At 45.8% G+C, this 19,380-nt stretch overlaps 1 protein-coding gene across 2 annotated transcripts in view; it reads right to left on the reverse strand.

Annotated features, from left to right (window-relative positions):
* Limd1 (LIM domain containing 1) overlaps nt 1-19,380 on the reverse strand; it is a 39,927-nt gene that overhangs the window by 3,326 nt on the left and 17,221 nt on the right. Inside the window, exons 2-7 of one of the 2 annotated variants that reach the window (XM_052186868.1) lie at nt 16,196-16,297; nt 6,788-6,855; nt 5,935-5,997; nt 1,496-1,626; nt 992-1,043; nt 273-341 (exon numbers count right to left, since the gene is read on the reverse strand). In XM_052186868.1, coding sequence (XP_052042828.1) covers nt 273-341; nt 992-1,043; nt 1,496-1,626; nt 5,935-5,997; nt 6,788-6,855; nt 16,196-16,297 — 485 coding nt within the window. The remainder of the gene's footprint in view (nt 1-272; nt 342-991; nt 1,044-1,495; nt 1,627-5,934; nt 5,998-6,787; nt 6,856-16,195; nt 16,298-19,380) is intronic. The other variant, XM_052186869.1, reaches the window with a different exon arrangement.

Below are 19,380 nucleotides of genomic sequence, written 5' to 3' on the forward strand. Positions count from 1 at the left end.
TATGTAAGTGACAGTATAGCCCTGAACCTCACACTATACACAGTCCTCTGAGTTCTATAACTTCAGGGTAGCAATTGGAAGCTTCAGAACTTTCTCATTTTGAATTTGTAGAAGAAAAAAAAGGCAAGATCTTCACACCAAGCATCTGTAATCACCTCCATATAATCAGCTCTTGAGAACAGATCTCAGGGAGAACCTGGTGACAACTTCAGTCCCATGACCCAGGAGGCCTTTGTAAGGTAGGCTTTAGGGCTGGGCTGGGAGGGACCTACCTCACAGTGGTAGCACTCTACGTGGTAGTCTCTGTCCATGGACACAACTCTGATGGTCTCATCTGAACCCTGGAACAAAAAAAAAGCAAGACATGCAAAGAGACCAGCTATAAGTCCATGGAATACTACCAACAAAGGAACAGGGTGGAAAAGAGATTGTGGGGTAATAGAGAAGGCTTTGGGGGAGAGACACAAATCAATAGTGAATACTAAACACTTTTAGGGAAAAGACTTTCAGTGGATGTGAGAGTGGGTGGGCACTGTGTGGTCTTCTAGGATATCAGACAACACTGAAGAAAAAGACCAATGGGGACATTTTTTTAATTGAATTGAATTGAATTTTTCGCGTAAGTATTCATGAATGATTGCATGTGCACATACATGTACACTCATGCATGTGAAAGCCAGAAGTTTATGTTTGGGGTCTTCTTCCTTCACAGTATTTTATTCACTGAGGCAGGGTTTCACGGATATTTGTTTTTTAAAGATGAAGAAAAGACAAGCTTTCTGTCCCTCTGTTCATCTACGAGAGTTTAGCCTGGGACAAACAGGCACAAGAAGCACGAGTTTAGGAAGCCAGCCCAGGAAAAAGGGACAGTATTGGGAATTGGAGGGGTCTGTTGAAAGGTATAAGAACAGGTTACAGAGTCTTCTGAGTCACTCAAGGGAGGCAGTCCAGTCTTTTTGAAGACCTGAGAAGAACCAGAAAAACATCTTACCTCTGCTGGAAGGATGGGAAGGCCACAGGCTGCACACTTGGGGGCCAGCACCCTGTAGAAGAGACAAAGGGTGCACAGTGCACACTGTGTTGTAACCAGGGTATAAACAGTAACCAGGACCTACAGGGAAGCCCTCATGGCCAGCACTCAGGGTCATGTGTACCTAGGCTCACTCTTTGGAATATCGACATTATTCCTGGCTGCTACAGGACCATCTGGCTGCCTCCTGCTCCTTTAGGAACAAAGATGAAGCTGGCTGTTTGCTCCCTGCACAGCTCCCCAGGCTGGTCCAACAAGTAGAGGCTGGTAAGCTAAGCCTGACTTGGTGCCTCGTGAAATTAGCTGATGCTGGGGCCACAGGCTTGTTGAATTTCTCTGATTACCATTTTGTGTTCAGTTTTACCACCAAACACATTTTAGTACAGTTTCTACAAACTTTCCATTCTGCTGAGCTCAGTGGGGCCTGTGTACAGGTGACCGTCGACTCCCTTCCTCTCTCCTTACTTGTGATAATCTCGGACACAGTAGATCTTGTTCTCGGAGTCCACGGTGAAAGGAACCCCATCCAGACATTCATTACAGATGACGCAGCGGAAACAGCCAGGGTGATAGGACTTCCCTAGGGCCTGTAGGATCTGAAGACAGCAAGGAAACAACTCACCGAGATGAAAGGAAGGGAGGGGCATGGAGAAAGAGGAACACATTGGCTGAGGAGCCTGAAGCACAGCTGCACCACTGCACGGACTCCACCTAGCCCAGAGTTTCACCTAGACAAAGGTTAAAAGAGGGCTAGTCTGCTTAGACATGCCGACAGGAGAGGATCCAAAAGGGACTTAAGCAGACTCTTAGTTGTTGACTGAGGAAATAAAGAGACCCCATCTGATCCCTCTCTCAAGCAATGCTTGAGGGCTAGGCCTGTCCTGGGACTAGAACATGGGGAAACAGCAGTAAACCAGTTAAAGCTGGTCACAAAAGAATCCACCTCTTCTATGGAAAGCAGTAAGCAAATAGAAGAATGAAAGAGAATTCCAGATGGAGCTAGAACTCCGACAAAACCTCACATTGACTCCGGGGTACCTGTTCCATGTGGCTTTGATTCTGCAGTGTGACAACCTAGAGAGGCCTGGCTGGAGCTGTGATCGATCAAATCCAACTGTAATAGACAAAGTCCCTTTGTTGTTGTCCTTGTTCTTAAAACACAACACAGGGAAAGCCCCAAAGGCCTCCTTACTCTGGTGTCATTTGACTTGGATGTGATAACTTGAATTGTCCGGGTCCTTCCAAAACAACAACAGCTAAAACACAGAGGGAAGAGAGGAGGCAAACAGAGAAATGAAGAGAAAGAAGAGGAGGGAAAAGGAAGGGAGGAGGAGGGGAGAAAGAGAGGTGGGAAGAGAAAAGAGAAGAAGGGATTGAGAGGAGAGGAGAGAGGAGAGGAAAGAGGGTGTTGAGGGGAGGGGAGGAGGAGGGGAGAGAATAGTAGGAGAGAGGAGAAGGAGAAAGGGAGGGAGGAGAAGAGAGAGGGAAAATAGAAAAACGGAAGAAACCAGATGGAAAGCATAGCCTTGGTGAATTCAGTCAGTAACAGAGCTCACTGGGCCTGGCTGTAAAGTCCTGTTCCTCAAAGTGCGGCCCCCAAATCTGCAACCTTAGCACTACCTGAGAACTTGGTAAAAAATGCCCATTCTCAGACCCCACCCTAGACCGCCTCATTCAGAATCACCAGGTGTAATGTCGGGTGTAATGTCGAGCAGTTGGTATCTTAAGATGGTCTGATGCATGCTATTAGAGTCAGAGATTTCTGTAATTTGTAGCTAAAAGCCTATTTGGTAATTCAGTAAGAGATTTACATTGGCAATTACCTGGGCCATGAAACAGCAAAAATAACATAACTATGACATCACCATGAACAGGAGCACCCAGTACCAGTCTGCAGGGAACACACAGAGCAGTCATCAACAGCTGTACTAAGCCATGCAGTAAGCCTTCAAACAGGGCTGAGGAAGGGGACCTGGAACTTAGGCAAGCTCTGTGGGACACTGTAAGACTGTGGAAGGGATGTGTTGCGATCCAGGTCCTTCCACTGAAAGTCTGGATAGACAAGTAACTGGTACCACATACCCCAGCCAGGGAGCACAAGAGGGCCACGCTTCTATCCCACCTTGGATCTCACACTTCTTCATTCCCTACTGGGTTTTACTGGTTCTAAAATCCCTTCGGCAAAGTGCCAAAGAAGAGGAACAACTGCCAGGCTTCCAAAGTCTACCTGGCAAGGGAATGCACTTCCTCTCAAAGGCAAAAAAAAAAAAAAAGGAAAGAAAAAGAAAAAGAAAATCCTTAGATTAACCTAATTATCACTGTGCCGGAAGTCAAATGAAAAGAAGATGGCATTTTGCTACATCCTGGCTAGCTTCTAAAAGTCTGGCATTGAGGAATAGGACCTATTTCAGAACATACTCTGTTATTAACATGGTGTATTCAGACAGTTTATACAGAGTTGGATAGCTGGGGCTCTGTTATACAGCTGAGTGGGTGTCTGCAAGAGTCTTTCTGGGGCAAGAGAGATGACCTGAGTTCAGTTTCCAGCACCCACATCTGGTGATTCACAGGCTACCTGTAACTCTAGCTCCAGGGGTTCCAATACCCTCCTCTAGCCTCTGTGGGCACTCAAATACATGTGCACATACTAACACACAGACACGCACACAAGGACAACAACTCACAGGTACATACCACTTTACAGACACACATGCACACACATAATTTTAAAAAATAATTTTTTAAAATGTCTTTTTAAAAGACTATATTATTAGAATTCTTGGCAGCAGATGAAAGTTCTGTTTTAAAGCTGGGAGTACTCTTAGATAGACAAGTAGAGCCAGGCAGTGGTGGTGCATGCCTGTAATCCCAGCACTCTAGGAGGCAGAGGCAGGCAGATTGAGGCCAGCCTGGTCTACAGAGTGAGTTCTAGGACAGCCAGGGCTACATAGAGAAACCCTGTCTGGGGGGCAGGGGGAAGGAAGAAGAAGAAAGACAAGTAGAGGGGTATGGTTCTTGCGCGCGCGCGCGCGCGTGTGTTTGTGTGTGTGTGTGTGTGTGTGTGTGTGTGTGTGTGTGTGTGTGCGTACATGGGCTGAGAGTGTAGTTCAGTTGGTAGGGTGCTTGCCTAGCATTCATGAGTCCCAGAGTTCAATACCCAGTACCAGGCTAGGCATGATAGAACATGCCTTTCACCCCAGCACTCAGGAGGGAAAGGCAAGTGGATCTCTGTGAGTTTGAGACCACCCTGGTCCATACAGCAAAGCCAAGGCTACAAAGTGAGACCCTGTTTCAAAACCCTAGCACTGTGTAACCAGTGGTGATACATACCTGTAATCCTAGCCTTTAGAGGCAGAGGCAGGAAGATCACAAGTTTAAGGTAATCTCAGCCATTTTGGCAAGTTTGAGGTGAGCCTGGGCTACATGAAGCCACCTCAAAACAAAGCAAAACAAAGGGAAAAACAAAAGTCACACGCATAAGAGTGCTCTGAATGGCAGAAGCTCTGTGACAAGTGGCGCAAAAAACGGCAAACACCCAGATCCATATACTATACTATGACATCTATTTAGATGCGAATCTCATAATGACAGGCTTTTTTTTTCTTTTCCTTTTCTTTCTTTTGTTTGTTTGCTTGCTTGAGACGGGTTCCTCTGTGTGGCCCTGGGTATCCTAGAACTCATTCTGTGGACCAGGCTGGCTTTGAATTCAGAGATTTCTGCTTCTGCCTCCCAAGTGCTGGTATTAAAGGCGTACGCCACCAGCTAACCATTTATTATGACTGATACATTAAGAACTTTTTGTTTTGTTGTTGCTACCACTGGGATTAAACTCAGAGCCGTGGGGATGCTCTGCAAGCGACAGGCCACTGCGCTTCTTCCCAGCCCAAGAAAGGAGCTTCCTATAAGCTGCTGAACACTCCTCAGAGGAACCCTCTGCTCACTCAGGCTGAGATCTTGGGATTAACTTTTCCTGCCTATTCAGAAGTTCTTTAAGTGAGGATGAGCACAGAGAATGAAACAGAACTCATCTAACAGGGGTGTGGCTCCAAGGAAAATACACAAGTCAAGGACCCAGCCTCTGAACCACCAGCACAGCTGACCATTCTTGGTTTCTGTTCTTCTCCCAGAGACACATACATGCCAGGCAAGCATTCTGACACTGAGTCATACCCCAGCTCTTACATCCCTGTTTGTTGTTGTTTTGTTTTTTGCTTTTCAAGACAGGGTTTCTCTGTGTAGCCCTGGCTATCCTGGAACCCACACAGTAGACCAGGCTGGCCTTGGACTCAGAGATCTGCCTGCCTCTACTTCCTGAGTTCTGGAATCAAAGGCATGTGCCACCACTGCTTGGCTTAGCTCATAAATTCTTAAATGCCAGTTTCCAATGGTAAACAATTTGTTGACCTTAGGACCTGACTCCACAGCAAACATTATTCTCACATATGAAACAAAGATGGAGGCTCAAACAACCTAGAAGAGGCAGTGACCAAGCATAAACTGGATGTGAAAACCTGGGCCCTGTCTGTATGAATGCCAGAAGCTTTCTTAGGAATGACTTGTGCTGGAAGAAAAAACAACCACATTCGTCTGACTGTACCTGATTCCCAGGTGGTTGAGATTTCTGTAAGTAAAATAAGCTGGTCCTAGCAGCTCACTGGAAAGCCAATGATCACAGAGAAGCCAGAAGTAGGCCAGTGTGAGCAGAATCATGGCAGTGTACGTGGTTAAAATTGCATTGGTCCAAGCCAACAACAGCTTCTATTGGAGAGGAACTGGCTGGCACCAGACAAAGACTTCCTTAAATAAAACCAGCAGTGACCAGAACCAGAAAGAAATCATTGTGTTCAATTATTAACGTCTTTCTAGCCTCCTTCCAAGGGGATCGCTCAACAACGCACACTCACCATGTCCATGATCAGGTGTCCACAAAGAAAACACCTGTCCGCAGACTGCTGAAAGCCAGAGTACTGTTGAGGGAAGACAAGAAAGATGAGTCAGCCACCTCCCCACCAGCAGAGAAGGAGGGATTCCTGAGAAACCTGTGGTTCCCCTGAGGGTGCGCAGCTATGTGCTGAGACCAGGGTACTCCAAGGCCACCCATCGTAGCAGCTGTATCTGGTTAAAATTCCCCCACTATGTTAAACTCTATGACCCAGAGAGGTGTTAATTCCTCAACTCAAAGATTCCCAAAGACAAGATCTTGGAATCACTTGGAAACTTGAGACAAGTAAGTTTATGGGTGCCACCTCAGATATAATAAGCTGGAGACAGAACAAGGGCTTGGACTCTGTGTTCTAACAAGAGTGTGTGTGTGCATGCGTGCATGCGTGCGTGCATGCGTGCCTATGCATGCATGTGTCTGTGTGTCTGTGTGTGTACATGCCTATGCACACATGTGTACTGGTACACACGTGAGCACTGGCACACACAGGAGAGTCAGGAGAGAGACACATGTATACATGAATAAAGCCTGTGGCTTGTCTTCTGTACAGACATACACATGTGCACTTACACACACACACACACACACACACACACATACACATATGTATTAGGAAAGAGGCACATGTGTGCATGAATAAAGCCTGGGGCTTGTCCTCTGCCTCAGGACTCGGATCCCTCGGGCACACGTGAGGAGGGAATGGCCTTCTGCTATTAGTACCAGGATTACAGAGAAACGATCTCCTGCCATCTGGACCTCTCAGACTCCTGCTCTAAGCCACCCTCACCCCATACAGTCTGTGTGACAATACTCACCAAAAAGTCTTCCTCACAGAATACTTTGCCATTGACAAAATAGAAGGCCTTTCCTCTTAACTTCCTGCCTGAAGTAAAAACAGGAAGAAGGGGTAAAAGGAAAAAGGTTAATATTTAATAAAATAACTTTAAAGAAAGAGGCCCTAACTCTAACCACACATAGGAAATGCCAACTGTGAATGAGAGGGTTTTTTTACTGTAGGATGATATAAGATGGGCGTGGTGCTGGGCACCTGTAGTCCTATTTGAAGGTAAAGCCAAGAGGATCACCACAAGTTAGAGCCCAGCCTAGGCTACACAGTGAGGGACAGTGTGGCCCTCAGCAAGAAACAGGTCCCGTGCCTGGTGCTGTTTAACAGACAGACTTGAAGCCAACTTTAGAGTCACCATACATATCCTTATAGGACTTCCTTGCTGCTTAGAAAAATGTCTGTAAACTTCTGACAGGCTAGAGGAGGCACACACCAGCACAGGGCACTGTCAGCAGTCTCTCCTGTGGCACTAAGGATAGTCACCCATGACGACCTACCAGAATGCTATAAAATAGTAACTATAGAAAGCCACAAGAGAAGGATGTGCTGTATTTTCTCTTGATGTAAATGGTGTGGTCTGGAGTTCAAAGCATGAACTCTTAGATTAGACTTCTGATTCTATAAGGCTGAAACGCTGATTAGAAAAACATCCTCCGAGTGGCGGAACATGGTGTCAGTCCCAGCACTCAGTAGGCAGAGTCAGATGGATCTCTGTGTGTTTGAGGTCAGCCTGGTCTATGAAGCAGGTTCCAGGATAGCCAGGGCTCTTACCTAGAGAAACCCTATCTCAAACAAACAAACACACACCCACACACAGAAAGAAGAAAGAAAGTAAGAAAGTAAGAAAGTAAGAAAGAAAGAAAGAAAGAGAGAGAGAGAGAGAAAGAAGGAAGGAAGGAAAGAGAGAGAGAAAAGAAGAGAGAGAAAGAGAGGGAGAAAGAAAGAAAGAAAAAAAGAAAGAAAGGAAGGAAAGAAGGAAGGAGGAGGGAAGAAGGGAGGGGGAGGGAGGAAGGAAAGGAAACAGAAAAAAAGAGAGAGAAAAGAAAAAACATCCTCAATCAGCATCTTTTGTCACAAATGTGTGAAGAGCCAGGACATATGTTTATGCAAGTTCAAACACAGCACCTCCATTGAGCATGCAGATGAGGCTCTACAGTGCTGAGGACTCCACGTACTTCTGTTATTCAACTTCAGACAACACACAGTACCCTGGAAGTCCCAAAAGTCTAATGAACTCTTGGAACTGGATGAAGTCAAGATCCTGGGACCAAGGACCTAGCCTGACAGCAAAATCACCAACATCATAAAGCATGGGCCCAGGCCTGTCATCCCAGCACTTAAAAGGCTAAGGAAGGCCAGGCAGTGGTGGCACATGTCTTTAATCCCAGCATTTGGGAGGCAGAGGCAGGTGGATTTCTGAGTTCAAGGTCTGGTCTACAGAGTGAGTTCCAGGACAGCCAGGGCTACACAGAGAAACTCTGTTTTGAAAAAACAAAACACACACACACACACATACACACACACACACACACACACACACACAGAGAGAGAGAGAGAGAGAGAGAGAGAGAGAGAGAGAGAACTTAATGCTCCTAGAGAGGACCTAGGTTCCATTCCCAGGGCTCACATGACAACTCAGAGTGAGCATAACTGTAGTTCAGGGGATCTAACACCCTCTTCTGGCCTCCATGTGCACCATGCATGAAGGTGGTACACATAAAGCATTTGGCCAAAACCCCACACACATTAAAAAAAAAATCATAATAGGAAAGAACAGCTCTATTCTAAAACTACAAAGACCTATCGTGCAAACAAACACAAATGGGGCGGGGTGGGAGGTGGCGGGGGTTGACACCCTGTTACAACACTAGGACTGTGGCATGTTCACTGTCCCTGTCACTGAATAATTCCTAAGCTAGGAGTAAGTGTCAAATCACAAAGTCTTCCTGAAAAGGAAACTTTCAAGATGTTTATCTTGACTCCATGAAGCAGACTTGGCTCTAGGACAGAATAAAAAAAATAGTGATAAATATTTACTCAAAGAAGTGATTACATAAAACAGAGTAAATCTAAGTGATGAACTGCTATATAGCCTTTTAAATACCACATAAATAGCGTTTTAATACTACCAGAAAATACTTGAGCTATAAAAAGAGAGTCAGAACACATTAGTGAGTGAGAACAAGTTGGACATGTGTTTGCATGGCACAATTCCATTCTGGTAAGTAGCACACCCCACTGATACATTGCAGGGGTCGTGGAGAACAGTGGCCAGCAGTGGTGGAAACGTAACAGGTAAAAGCTACTTTCTACTTTATCTATTTCTAATATACTGGACAAATGGTATTAGAAATTTCCCTTTTCACTTTGTACATTTTTGTTTTGTTTTTAAAAATTATGAATAACAGAAAAATACTTGTTTAACTTTTAAAAGGCTATGTTATTTTTAAAAAATAATACAATTTGAAAAGAAAAAAAAAGAGTAAGATTTAAAAGGCCTCAGCCGTGTAATGAAGACAGTCGCTGGTGACAGTACCCACAAGTGAACATTCACGGCACCTGTAGAATAGAGGCAGGTTTGCTTTTTGATTCTTTCCTATAGATCACCAAATGCTGAACAAGTAGGCAATGTTGTGATTCCCTTTTTAAGACCAGATCTTGCCATGTAGCCCAGGTCGGTCCTGAACTCACTGTGTACCTTGGATGGCCTTAAATATTAAATGCTGATTTCTTTAAAACTCACAAGTTGGCACTGTTCTTGCTGCCAGCCCTGAGCTGAGAAGTCTTGTGCTCAGACAGGAAGGGCCGGGAGGAGCTCAGAGGACATGTCTGATTTTTCTCTATTCTCAGTTTAAACATTAGGCAGCCCACCAGAGAGACTGAAGAGGGTGGAAATGGGTGTGCTCCAAAGAACTTGAGCTTTCGTCTTCACTTCAGGTTATAAACTATAGACAGCCTTCAAATTTATTTGTCAGAGTAAGAATATCACCTGCTAGTTGTCCTTCATGTCCTGGGGCCTTGGTATAGTCTTTCTAATGTTTAAAGATTTGTTTTCATTTTTTAAAATTTATGTGTACATATGTGTGTATGTATGTTATATGTAGATGCCCAGGGAGGCCAAAAGATATTCCATCCCCTAAAGCTGAAGGTGTAGGCACTTGTGAGCTGCCTAACACAGGTGCTAAGACAGAACTCAGTTCTCAGGAAGAGAACTGCATGTTTGTGACCCCTGACACGCCTTTTTAGCCTGGGCTTCAGGTATTTTAAGGAAGAATTTTCAGCCCTGTTGCACATGTTTACTGCTGAGTCTGTCTTGTCACCTGCCTTTCAGGAAACTCAACAGTCATTTCTCCTGAAACTCACCTCCTACTCCAGATTTGAGATTGGGGAAATGACTCACTAGAGTGAAGCAGAAATAGAGCACATGCCTATCACTGTCACTGAACAGGGCAGTGATACCAGAATTGATTACTCCTGGCATTGACATGAAACCTCACCTCAAGAACACTCTCAGCTTTGGGGGTTTCCTTTTTTCCCATAAAAATATACATTCCCCCAGTAATGGTGTGGAACCCAGAGCTTTGTACGACAGGCAAGTGCTCTACTGCTGAGCTATAATCCATCAAAACATGATAAATGAGGAATCCTATTCTCATCCAGGTAGCAAGTAGACAGCTCCATCTGATTCTGAAGGCATCAGAATCTTTAGGCCACCCCACAGTCCTAATTTTTGTAGGACACAAACATTCTCCCTTCCTCAGTGAATACAAATGAAGCTCTCACTATTTACAGCAATCTTTACACACTGGGTCCTTTGTTACATTCTGTCATAGGTAAGCGTAATCAGAATTTTCTAATAGCACATATTTGGATAGAGCAAGACTGTCTCTAACTCACACCTGAAGGCAAGCTAAAACTGCAACATGTTAAGAGAATGGAGGCACGAAGGAAGCCAGCTAGGAAATACCAAGCAGCCAGTCTGGAGAGCAGGGAAGCAGAGAATGTTTGATCCAGCCTCAGTCACTCCCCAGCCGGCCAGAAAAACAGACGCGGACTCACCTAGAGATCCAAGACCATGGATGGTCATGGTTAGAGCACAGAGCTACCACTAGGTGGTGCTAAACCCAGGCAAGAGCAGGACGGACTGAGGCAATCCCTCCCAGGGAGAGCCCCAAACTGATGTGGGGTGGGAGGGTGGTGGGGGGTGGGGTGGTGGTGTTAAGAAGTAGCATGGATTATTTCATTAACCTCGCTATAATGCAACCTTCCACTTTAGGCATTTGAGCCTAACTTACTGCATTTTCACCGAGCCTTCCTTTTCTGATGGGTAAATAATACTAAAGAAGTCAAACCTAAAGGCTGGAGTTGAAAATATTAAGAGTTGAGAATCAAATACAGGTCTTCCTAGGGCAAAGTCAACAGTCTCTTCACAATACACAACCTCTCCAGTTTCTGTTCTGTAAGATTTCTCTCTCAGAGTATGGAACAAGGTGGAGGGGCAGTGTGGCTATCTACACATGAATTTAACTAAAGTAACTTTAATGGTTTAAAGTGTATTCCAAGTTTCCTTAAATGAAACCTACCTGACGAAAATAATTATACACCCCCCCCCCCACACACACACACACTACTTTCCTCTTTTTCTATATGTTCCATGTCTCTACTCCCTTCTCAGTGTCCATGTGGCACAAGGCTGGGCAGTGACCACTGCAGTGTTGATGGGGAATGGCTTTGCTCTGGTCACCGGGAAGGCCTATGGCCTCTGTCCGGGAGTTGTATTTGCCAGACTCCCAGGCTGTTCAGAGCCCTGAAAGCACTCCTTGTTTCTGGATGCTGAGCCTCAGGGCCACACCCAACCTCAGCCCTCCTGCTCTCTCTCTCTCTCTCTCTCTCTCTCTCTCTCTCTCTCTCTCTCTCTCTCTCACACACACACACACACACACACACACACACACACACGGTAAGATTTTTCCCCTCTGGTTTACAACATGACTTGAGCACTTTCTAACTCCCTATTTACATCAAGACCCGGCATCCCCTAGAGTGAAAAGAAAATGGCTGGGAGGTGACAGAAAGGCATGAGAGGGTGGGATAAGAGTTCCACACCATACAACAGTGATCTCGAGGCAGACAGACAGCAGCAGCAGGTGCAGAGATGTTAGTGAAGGGACTAGGAGAAGCAGGGGAGGAAGGGAGCCCGAGAGAGCACACATTTAAGAGGACCTCTCGGAGACAGAGTGGGAAAGGATAACTAAGAGAGCCAAGAACACCCAAGAGTGAAACTCCAGCACCTATGTGACATCTGGGACACGAGAGACTCCCCTTAAAGCCCAAGAGGCAGGTGACACATAGGCGCACCCAAGGTGCCATCCTTGGTCTGAGATGACAGGGCAAAGATGACAATTTCCATACAACTGTGCAACATGGGTGCTTAGAATGGATATGCAGCCTCAAGCAGAGGTTACACCTGGACATATTTCCTAGACTAATCATGTAACAAGCATGAAGAATCTGATGATCTCTCACAGTTGAGGACTTCATGATCCCTGGGACAGCCAAGAAACCATGCCTGGTCATCTAGCTTGTGTACCCTTGAGGTGAGCATAGGGGCTCTGGTCACCCCTCCTGCGTCTCCTGACATGTACATTCTGCCCAGCATCAGCCTATTTTGGATTCTTTCTGGCCCACTCTCTCACTTACTGCCTTCGCTTCCCTCCTCACATTCTTGACCTTCAGTGCCCTCAGATCTAGCTGACTCAGTCAGATATCACACTTAGGTGTAAGCCCAGTGAAGAATGCTGGGACAAGTGGGACTCACTAGTCTAGTCTACTTTCCACACTCACTTGAGAGAGGCTGAACATCCAACCTATTGTCACAAGGCCCTGCTCAAGTCAGCAACTTGGCCAAAAACATCAAGGCAAGATGGTCACCCAGTGCCAGCTCCCTCCTGTGGCTTGTGTACACTCCCAACAAAGGAAACTGAGTTCAGGGGTGAGGAGGAAGGGCTGAGGAGCCACAAGATTCTGATCAAGAGCTAATCAAGCTGTTTGGGATGATAGACTCAGTAAGCCAGGCTAGCTCGTACAATGAAGGCCACAACAGAACTCTCCAGACTATGACAAGGACATAGCGAGGCACTTGGAGCATTACACCCATGGTAAGCTGCAAGCGACACCTGGGAATTACCTAGGAATGTCCAAGTGCCTCTGTCGAGAAAGCAGGCTTGCCACAAATTTGTTAATTCAAGCTCCACTGACTCAGAATATGTGAGTGTTTCCAAAGCTGGGTTGGCAAGGTCAATTACAAAGTTAAGGAAAACGGTCTTGGATCCCAGAGGCAGATCAAGACGTTGTGAGGAGATCAAAATGGCTGACAAGAACCTTCTTGGGCCAGGGAGATATACTTGCTGTGTGAACATGAAGACCTGAATTTGATCCCTAAATCTACATTAAAAAAACAGGCACTTTGGGGTGTTATAGTCCCAGTGTTGGGGAGTTGGGGACAGATGGTCCAAGGGTCTCACTGGCCAGCCTAGCCTAACTGGTGATTCCTGGGTTAATAATAAATATTGTCTCAAAAGACAAGATAGATGGGTCATCAAATGGCTCAGCAGGTAAACAATGCTGGGCACCAAGTCTGATGATCCCAGTTCGATCTCCAGAAGCCGCTAGGTAAGAATGAACAACCCTATGAGTTACTCTACAAGTAGCTATATTGAGCTATATTGTAGCACATGCAAGCCCACACCAAACACACATAATAAAAGGAGAAGAAAATCCTTTGATTGGAGCGCTCCCGATAAACAACAGCTACAGTTCTCTCTTGGCCTCTTCACCTATTCACACAAATGTGCACATAAACCCTAAAGCAACAAAAATTTTACGTTTTTGGACCCAAACTGTCTGGGGTGATTATATAAGGCCTTACCTACTTTCTCCCTTTTAGCCTATTCCAGGGAGTGCCAAAGGGAAGTGCACACAATTGCCAAAAGTCAGCACACTCCTTTCTTCTCATTCCAACCCCAGCGCTACCAGAGCTGAATGCTCAGCTAAGTTTCTTGACAGTGTGAGCCAGCATTGCCTAGGCCACTACTGCCTTCTCCTTTAGGGAGAACCAACAGCTGTTTAAGAGCATCCTGTTGGGGCCACAGCCGCCACAAGTGGGTAGGACCCGAGCAAGGAGAAGACCGACCATAGCACATGTCTCCATGGCAACCAAACACGCAAGAGCTGAGGAGCTCATCAGGAAACAAGAGCCATTGAACAACCCACACAGATGTTCACACTTCCACTCCCTGAAAGCATATTTCTGGGAAAGAATGCCAAGGAAACAGCTCAGTGTCTTTTTTTTGTTTTTGTTTTTCAGGGAAAAAAAGCAACTGAACAAAGACATTTAATAACTCATAAACCAGACTGTGCAGTGACTAAGTGGGTTACCATGTGAGTATTGGCACAATTACAGCTGCTATGTAAATGAGGAAACACTGTAGATGTATTCTGGTCTCGACTCTAAAATGTGTACAGATTTGGATAAAAACGAGGGGAAACACCAAAATGAAGACAGATGCACTACAAGGCTAAAGCAATAGGCTTCTTCTGTCTTTAAATTGTTCTTTGTGGTTGTCGTGTGGTTCTCATATCTAAAAATGAACTAAACGCAGCTACTCATCAAGGGGTGGGTAAGTGTGCAGACCCATGCATGGGAATCTGTCACAGCACTACACCTAGAAAGACAATGGTCTGCCTTGGTCTTGCTGAGATGCCTCGTATGCTTCCTAAATACAATGTAGGTGGACGAGCCTGCTGCCAGCCTCTCACTTCTAAAGAGATATGAGGCACCCTGACCAGTGCTCGGAAGAGACCGTTCCTGCTACGGCTCCTTGATCACAGTCCAAGATTGCTTCTCAGTCTCCTCCAACTGGCACTGTGGTCCTCTGATTCCTTCTGCATATGACATTCCTTTAATGTCAGGATGAGGATGCAACAAGGTACACTTTGATATATTATCTTCAGTTGTCAGTTTGTTTTCAGTGGTATAACTAAATAGCACAGTCTGAACAATTTATAAACAAAAAAAGTTATTCAATTCACAATTCTTAATGTCCCAGGTAGAAAGGCCATATCTGATGCAAGTCTTCTTGCTAAGGGGGACTTTGCAGAGGCCAAAGGTAGCACAAGACATCTCAGAATGACAGATCTGTCCTCTTACCATTAAGCAATTGGGGGCTCCATCCTAATAACCCCCAATAACCCCAATCACCATCCAAGTGCCCCCATCTCCAAATACCAGAAACTATGGCTTAGGCCAAGCCTGGGTTACTTGGAGCCCCCTCCCTCTCTAGCCCAACCAATCAGATCCCACATCTGTGTTGCTTATACACTGTTCCTTACTCTTCTCTAGGATGTACGTGTTATAATGTTCACATCGTTCCAACGCATTTGTGTCTTACACTCTCCACTTTGCCAAACCACCTGGAAGCGATGACCAAACTCATGGAGTAGAATGCATTCAGAGAAAACGATGAGTTGCTAGAGATGGGTTCATTGTGCGAGTTAAGGCACAGAAATGATAGAAACTGTTCCCGTATGGTACTATGACCTAGTAAAGAGATGATTTTCTTCCTGTCTTTTCTCTTCCCTCCCTCCTTTCTCCCCCTTCCTCTCCCTCCCACTCTATTTCTTTGAGTCAAGGTTCCTCTGTGTAGTCCTAGCTGTTCTGGAACTGACTCTGTAGACCAGGCTGGCCCAACTGAGACCCACCCCACTGCCACCCATCTCAAGTCCTGAGTGCTGGGATTAAGGAGATGTGCCACTAGGGCACAGGCTAAGAGATGACTTTCGAAGCAGGAATGAGGGGCAGGAAAAAGCGAAGGAGGAGAGAGGAACTTTTTTAAAGCCAGAATCAATCTATGACTGCACTGCGTCTGACATGCACACAACAGGCCTGACCGTCTCCACAGTGAGCAGCTGCCATTGGCTCAACTCATTTCCTCACAGGAGCTATAGCGACTGACCAATGACCCTCTAGCTGTGTGGCCCTGAAGTACGGGAGATAACCTACAGGGCACTGAACATCTTTTCCCTCTCTTCCTGAGTCCTCCAGGGTACATTACAATCCTACCCTTACTAAGGACTACTTAGAAACCTCTCAACTTACCATCACTATCTTAAGTACTTAGAGATAAGCCGCCTCACTTCTTTAGCTTTGTATTGGGGGTTAAGAATCCACTCTAGAGGAGGATCCACTTGGAGTGTGACTCCATGGCAGAGCAACTGCCTAGGGTGTAGGAAGCTCAGGGTTCCATCTCCACAACCTTACCTCTCCCCACTCTCTTAGTCTGTGTTCCTCTTCCCACCCCCACTGCTACGCACTTACTGCAGGCCGCACAGGTGAAGCATGCATCGTGGTAGAGATCCCCCATGGCCTGACAGGCCTGGCCAGCTCCAAACACCCCTTTGCTGCATTTCACACAGGATCCTGCAAGGCAAGAAGACAGCAAGTCAGAAGAAAACTGGGATGTTTTTAAAGCTGAGAAAAAGCCAAGGAACAAAGAAGAATAGCCTTCCAGACCACAACACACCACGTCCATGGATTTCTCAGGGCTCAGATCTTACAAGTGCAAAAACCAGCTATCATCAACATTCCCCCCCCCCCCCCACACACACACACACACACTGTCCCCACACCTGCCCAGAGCTTTCAAAGGTTCCCACCATTCAGAAAATCAGATGCTGAGCAAACCATGACAACAACATAGTTCAGAGGGGAAAAAAAGAATCTAATTTCAAAAGTGTTTGAATATGTTTAAATGTATTAACACAGGGTCTTACTCTGTAGCCCAGCCTTGCCTGGAACTCATTATATAACCCACAATGGCTTCAAACTCACGACAATCCTCCTATCTCAGCCTCCTGAGTGCTGGAATTACAGGCATGTGTCAGCACAGTTGCTGAAATTTTAATTTTGTGTGATTTATTTATATGTGTTTCAGAGCTTTCCCAGAACACAGCAGGTAAAAAACTTATTGCATTGTTTCAGAGTTCCTATTTTGATTGATTGACTGACTGAGATAAAGTCTCTCTATGTAGCCCTGGCTATCCTAGAATTTGATCTGTAACCAAATGGCTGACCTTGAATTCAAATAGATCCACCTGCCTCTACCTCAAGAGTTCTTTCTTCTTCTTCTTCTTCTTCTTCTTCTTCTTCTTCTTCTTCTTCTTCTTCTTCTTCTTCTTCTTCTTCTTCTTCTTCTTCTTCTTCTTCTTCTTCTTCTTCTTCCTTCTTCTTCTTCTTCTTCTTCTTCTTCTTCTTCCTTCTTCTTCTTCTTCTTCTTCTTCTTCTTCTTCTTCCTCCTCCTCCTCCTCCCTCCTCCTCCCTCCTCCTCCTCCCTCCTCTCCCTCCCTCCTCCTCCTCCCTCCTCCTCCTCCTTCCCTCCTCCTCCTCCCTCCTCCTCCCTCCTCCCTCCTCGTCCTCCCTCCTCGTCCCTCCTCGTCCTCCTCCTCCTCTTCTCCTCCTCCTCCTCCTCCTCCTCCTCCTCCTCCTCCTCCTCCTCCTCCTCCTCCTCCTCCTCTTCCTCCTCCTCCTCCTCCTCTCTCTTCTTCTTCTTCTTCTTCTTCTTCTTCTTCTTCCTTTAGACAGGGTCTCACTATGTAGACCAGACTGGTCTTTAACTCACAGAAATGGACCTGCCTCTGCTTCATACATGCTGGGATAAAAGGTGTGTGCTACTATATTCACCCAGAGTTCCTATTTTAAATTGACAAACTACTACTACTTACTAAGAAAATCTAAGCTTCTATACTCTTTATTAAATGTCCCCACATCAACCACTCAGGCAAAGAGAAAGTAACACACACACACACACACACATTACACAATACATACATCTCCCAGCCTAGACCCAAGAGGTGATCTTGTCTCATTAAGGCTAGGGGCAGATAGCCATCAAACCTTGCTCATAGGCTTAGGGCAAAATGGAAGGCATCTCCAAGAGGAGCCTCACAACCACCAGTTTCCCAGGACTACCTAGGAAGCAAGCCCCTGATTTGAGGCCTGTTACCTATGCCTCCAGCCTCCTGTTCTCCTCTTAGATCCTTTTTTAAAAAAAGATTTATTTATTTGTTTTTTTATTATATGTAAGTACACTGTAGCTGTCTTTAGACACTCCAGAAGAGGGCGTCAGACCTTGTTACAGATGGTTGTGAGGCACCGTGTGATTGCTGGGATTTGAACTCAGAACATTTGGAAGAGCAGTCACTGCTCTTAATCACTGAGCCATCTCTCCAGCCCCTTCCTCTCAGATCTTGTTGGGCTGCAAGCAAGCATCTTCACCATGTAGACTGCTAAGCACATGCACACAACAAGGAAGAAAACTCTCATGTTCAAACCATTGCACGTGAAGTAAGGAACATCCCATACAAAACCACATTAGTAGGACAAATATTTGGTGTGAGCAATGAGTATTAAACAGAGAGATTAGGTAGGAGAAAAACAAGTGAGTCACAGTTTACACTCTGGAGAACGTGTGCCTATCACGCAGTCCTTCATAAAAGAGGTCCTACTATCTCCTTCCCCACAAGCCAAATTCTAGAAAGATCATGCTGCTGGTAGGATTGAAAGACAGAATCTGAGCCCATTGTATCTCTGTGTAGCTATTCACACTATATACATGTGGGGCACCTCATGAAGAGATGGGGCTCCTTTCTTGCCTTGATCATTTGTCTTCTCAGCATTCAGACACAAGAATAGCCATGCCCCTGACCTCCCACTGCTGGACTGGCCAACTTCCCAATCTGCCTTGTTGCTACCACGTCCACACCAAAGGCCATCTGCCTGAAACCTCAACCAAAGGCCCCTCCCATAAGAAAGCATGCTTCTGCTAGTGACAATGCATCCCTTTGCCCAGTAGTCTATACAGCATTTGTCCAATTATAAACTCTTCTCTCTCACTTGGAGACATGCTTTCCAGATGCTGCAATGGGATGAAGAACAAAGGTGACTGCATTCAGCCTACCTGGAGGAAACTGCTCTCTCACAGTGGGTGATGGGGCTCCCCCACCATACCTGGATCCTGCATGAGACCTCACAAAGTGGCCCAGGCTGGTGCTTAACATTAGAAAAAAAAAGAACCTGTTGACTATCTTTAAACTTTACACAATCCTGAGGCCACCAGACTTACATGAATACCCAAAAAGAAAACAAATGGCAACAGCTATTACTAAATCAAGAGGAAAGTGAGTGGGGCTTTTTCTCAGCTAAAGGCTATATAGCCTGTGGTCCTGGCAGCTCTGAGAGTTCTGGACATCAACAGGTTCTAGAAGTGGGCCACGCCATTGTATCAAAGCTAGACCAATGATCCTAGCAATACTCCATCCCTCCCCCAGAGACAGCCAGTGTTGGATGTCTAACTACCACTGAGCACACCACCTCCTCTAGGCCCACTATTTAGGCAAGGTGCTGATGGATGCCCAATGTCACCTCCAGAGTATCCAGAATCAAAGTTTACCAGCTGATGCTCATGTGCACATGAGGATGGGACCTGAGTGTACAGACGACACAAC

This window comes from Apodemus sylvaticus, chromosome 7, assembly GCF_947179515.1.
Source record: "Apodemus sylvaticus chromosome 7, mApoSyl1.1, whole genome shotgun sequence".
Lineage (NCBI taxonomy): Eukaryota > Metazoa > Chordata > Mammalia > Rodentia > Muridae > Apodemus > Apodemus sylvaticus.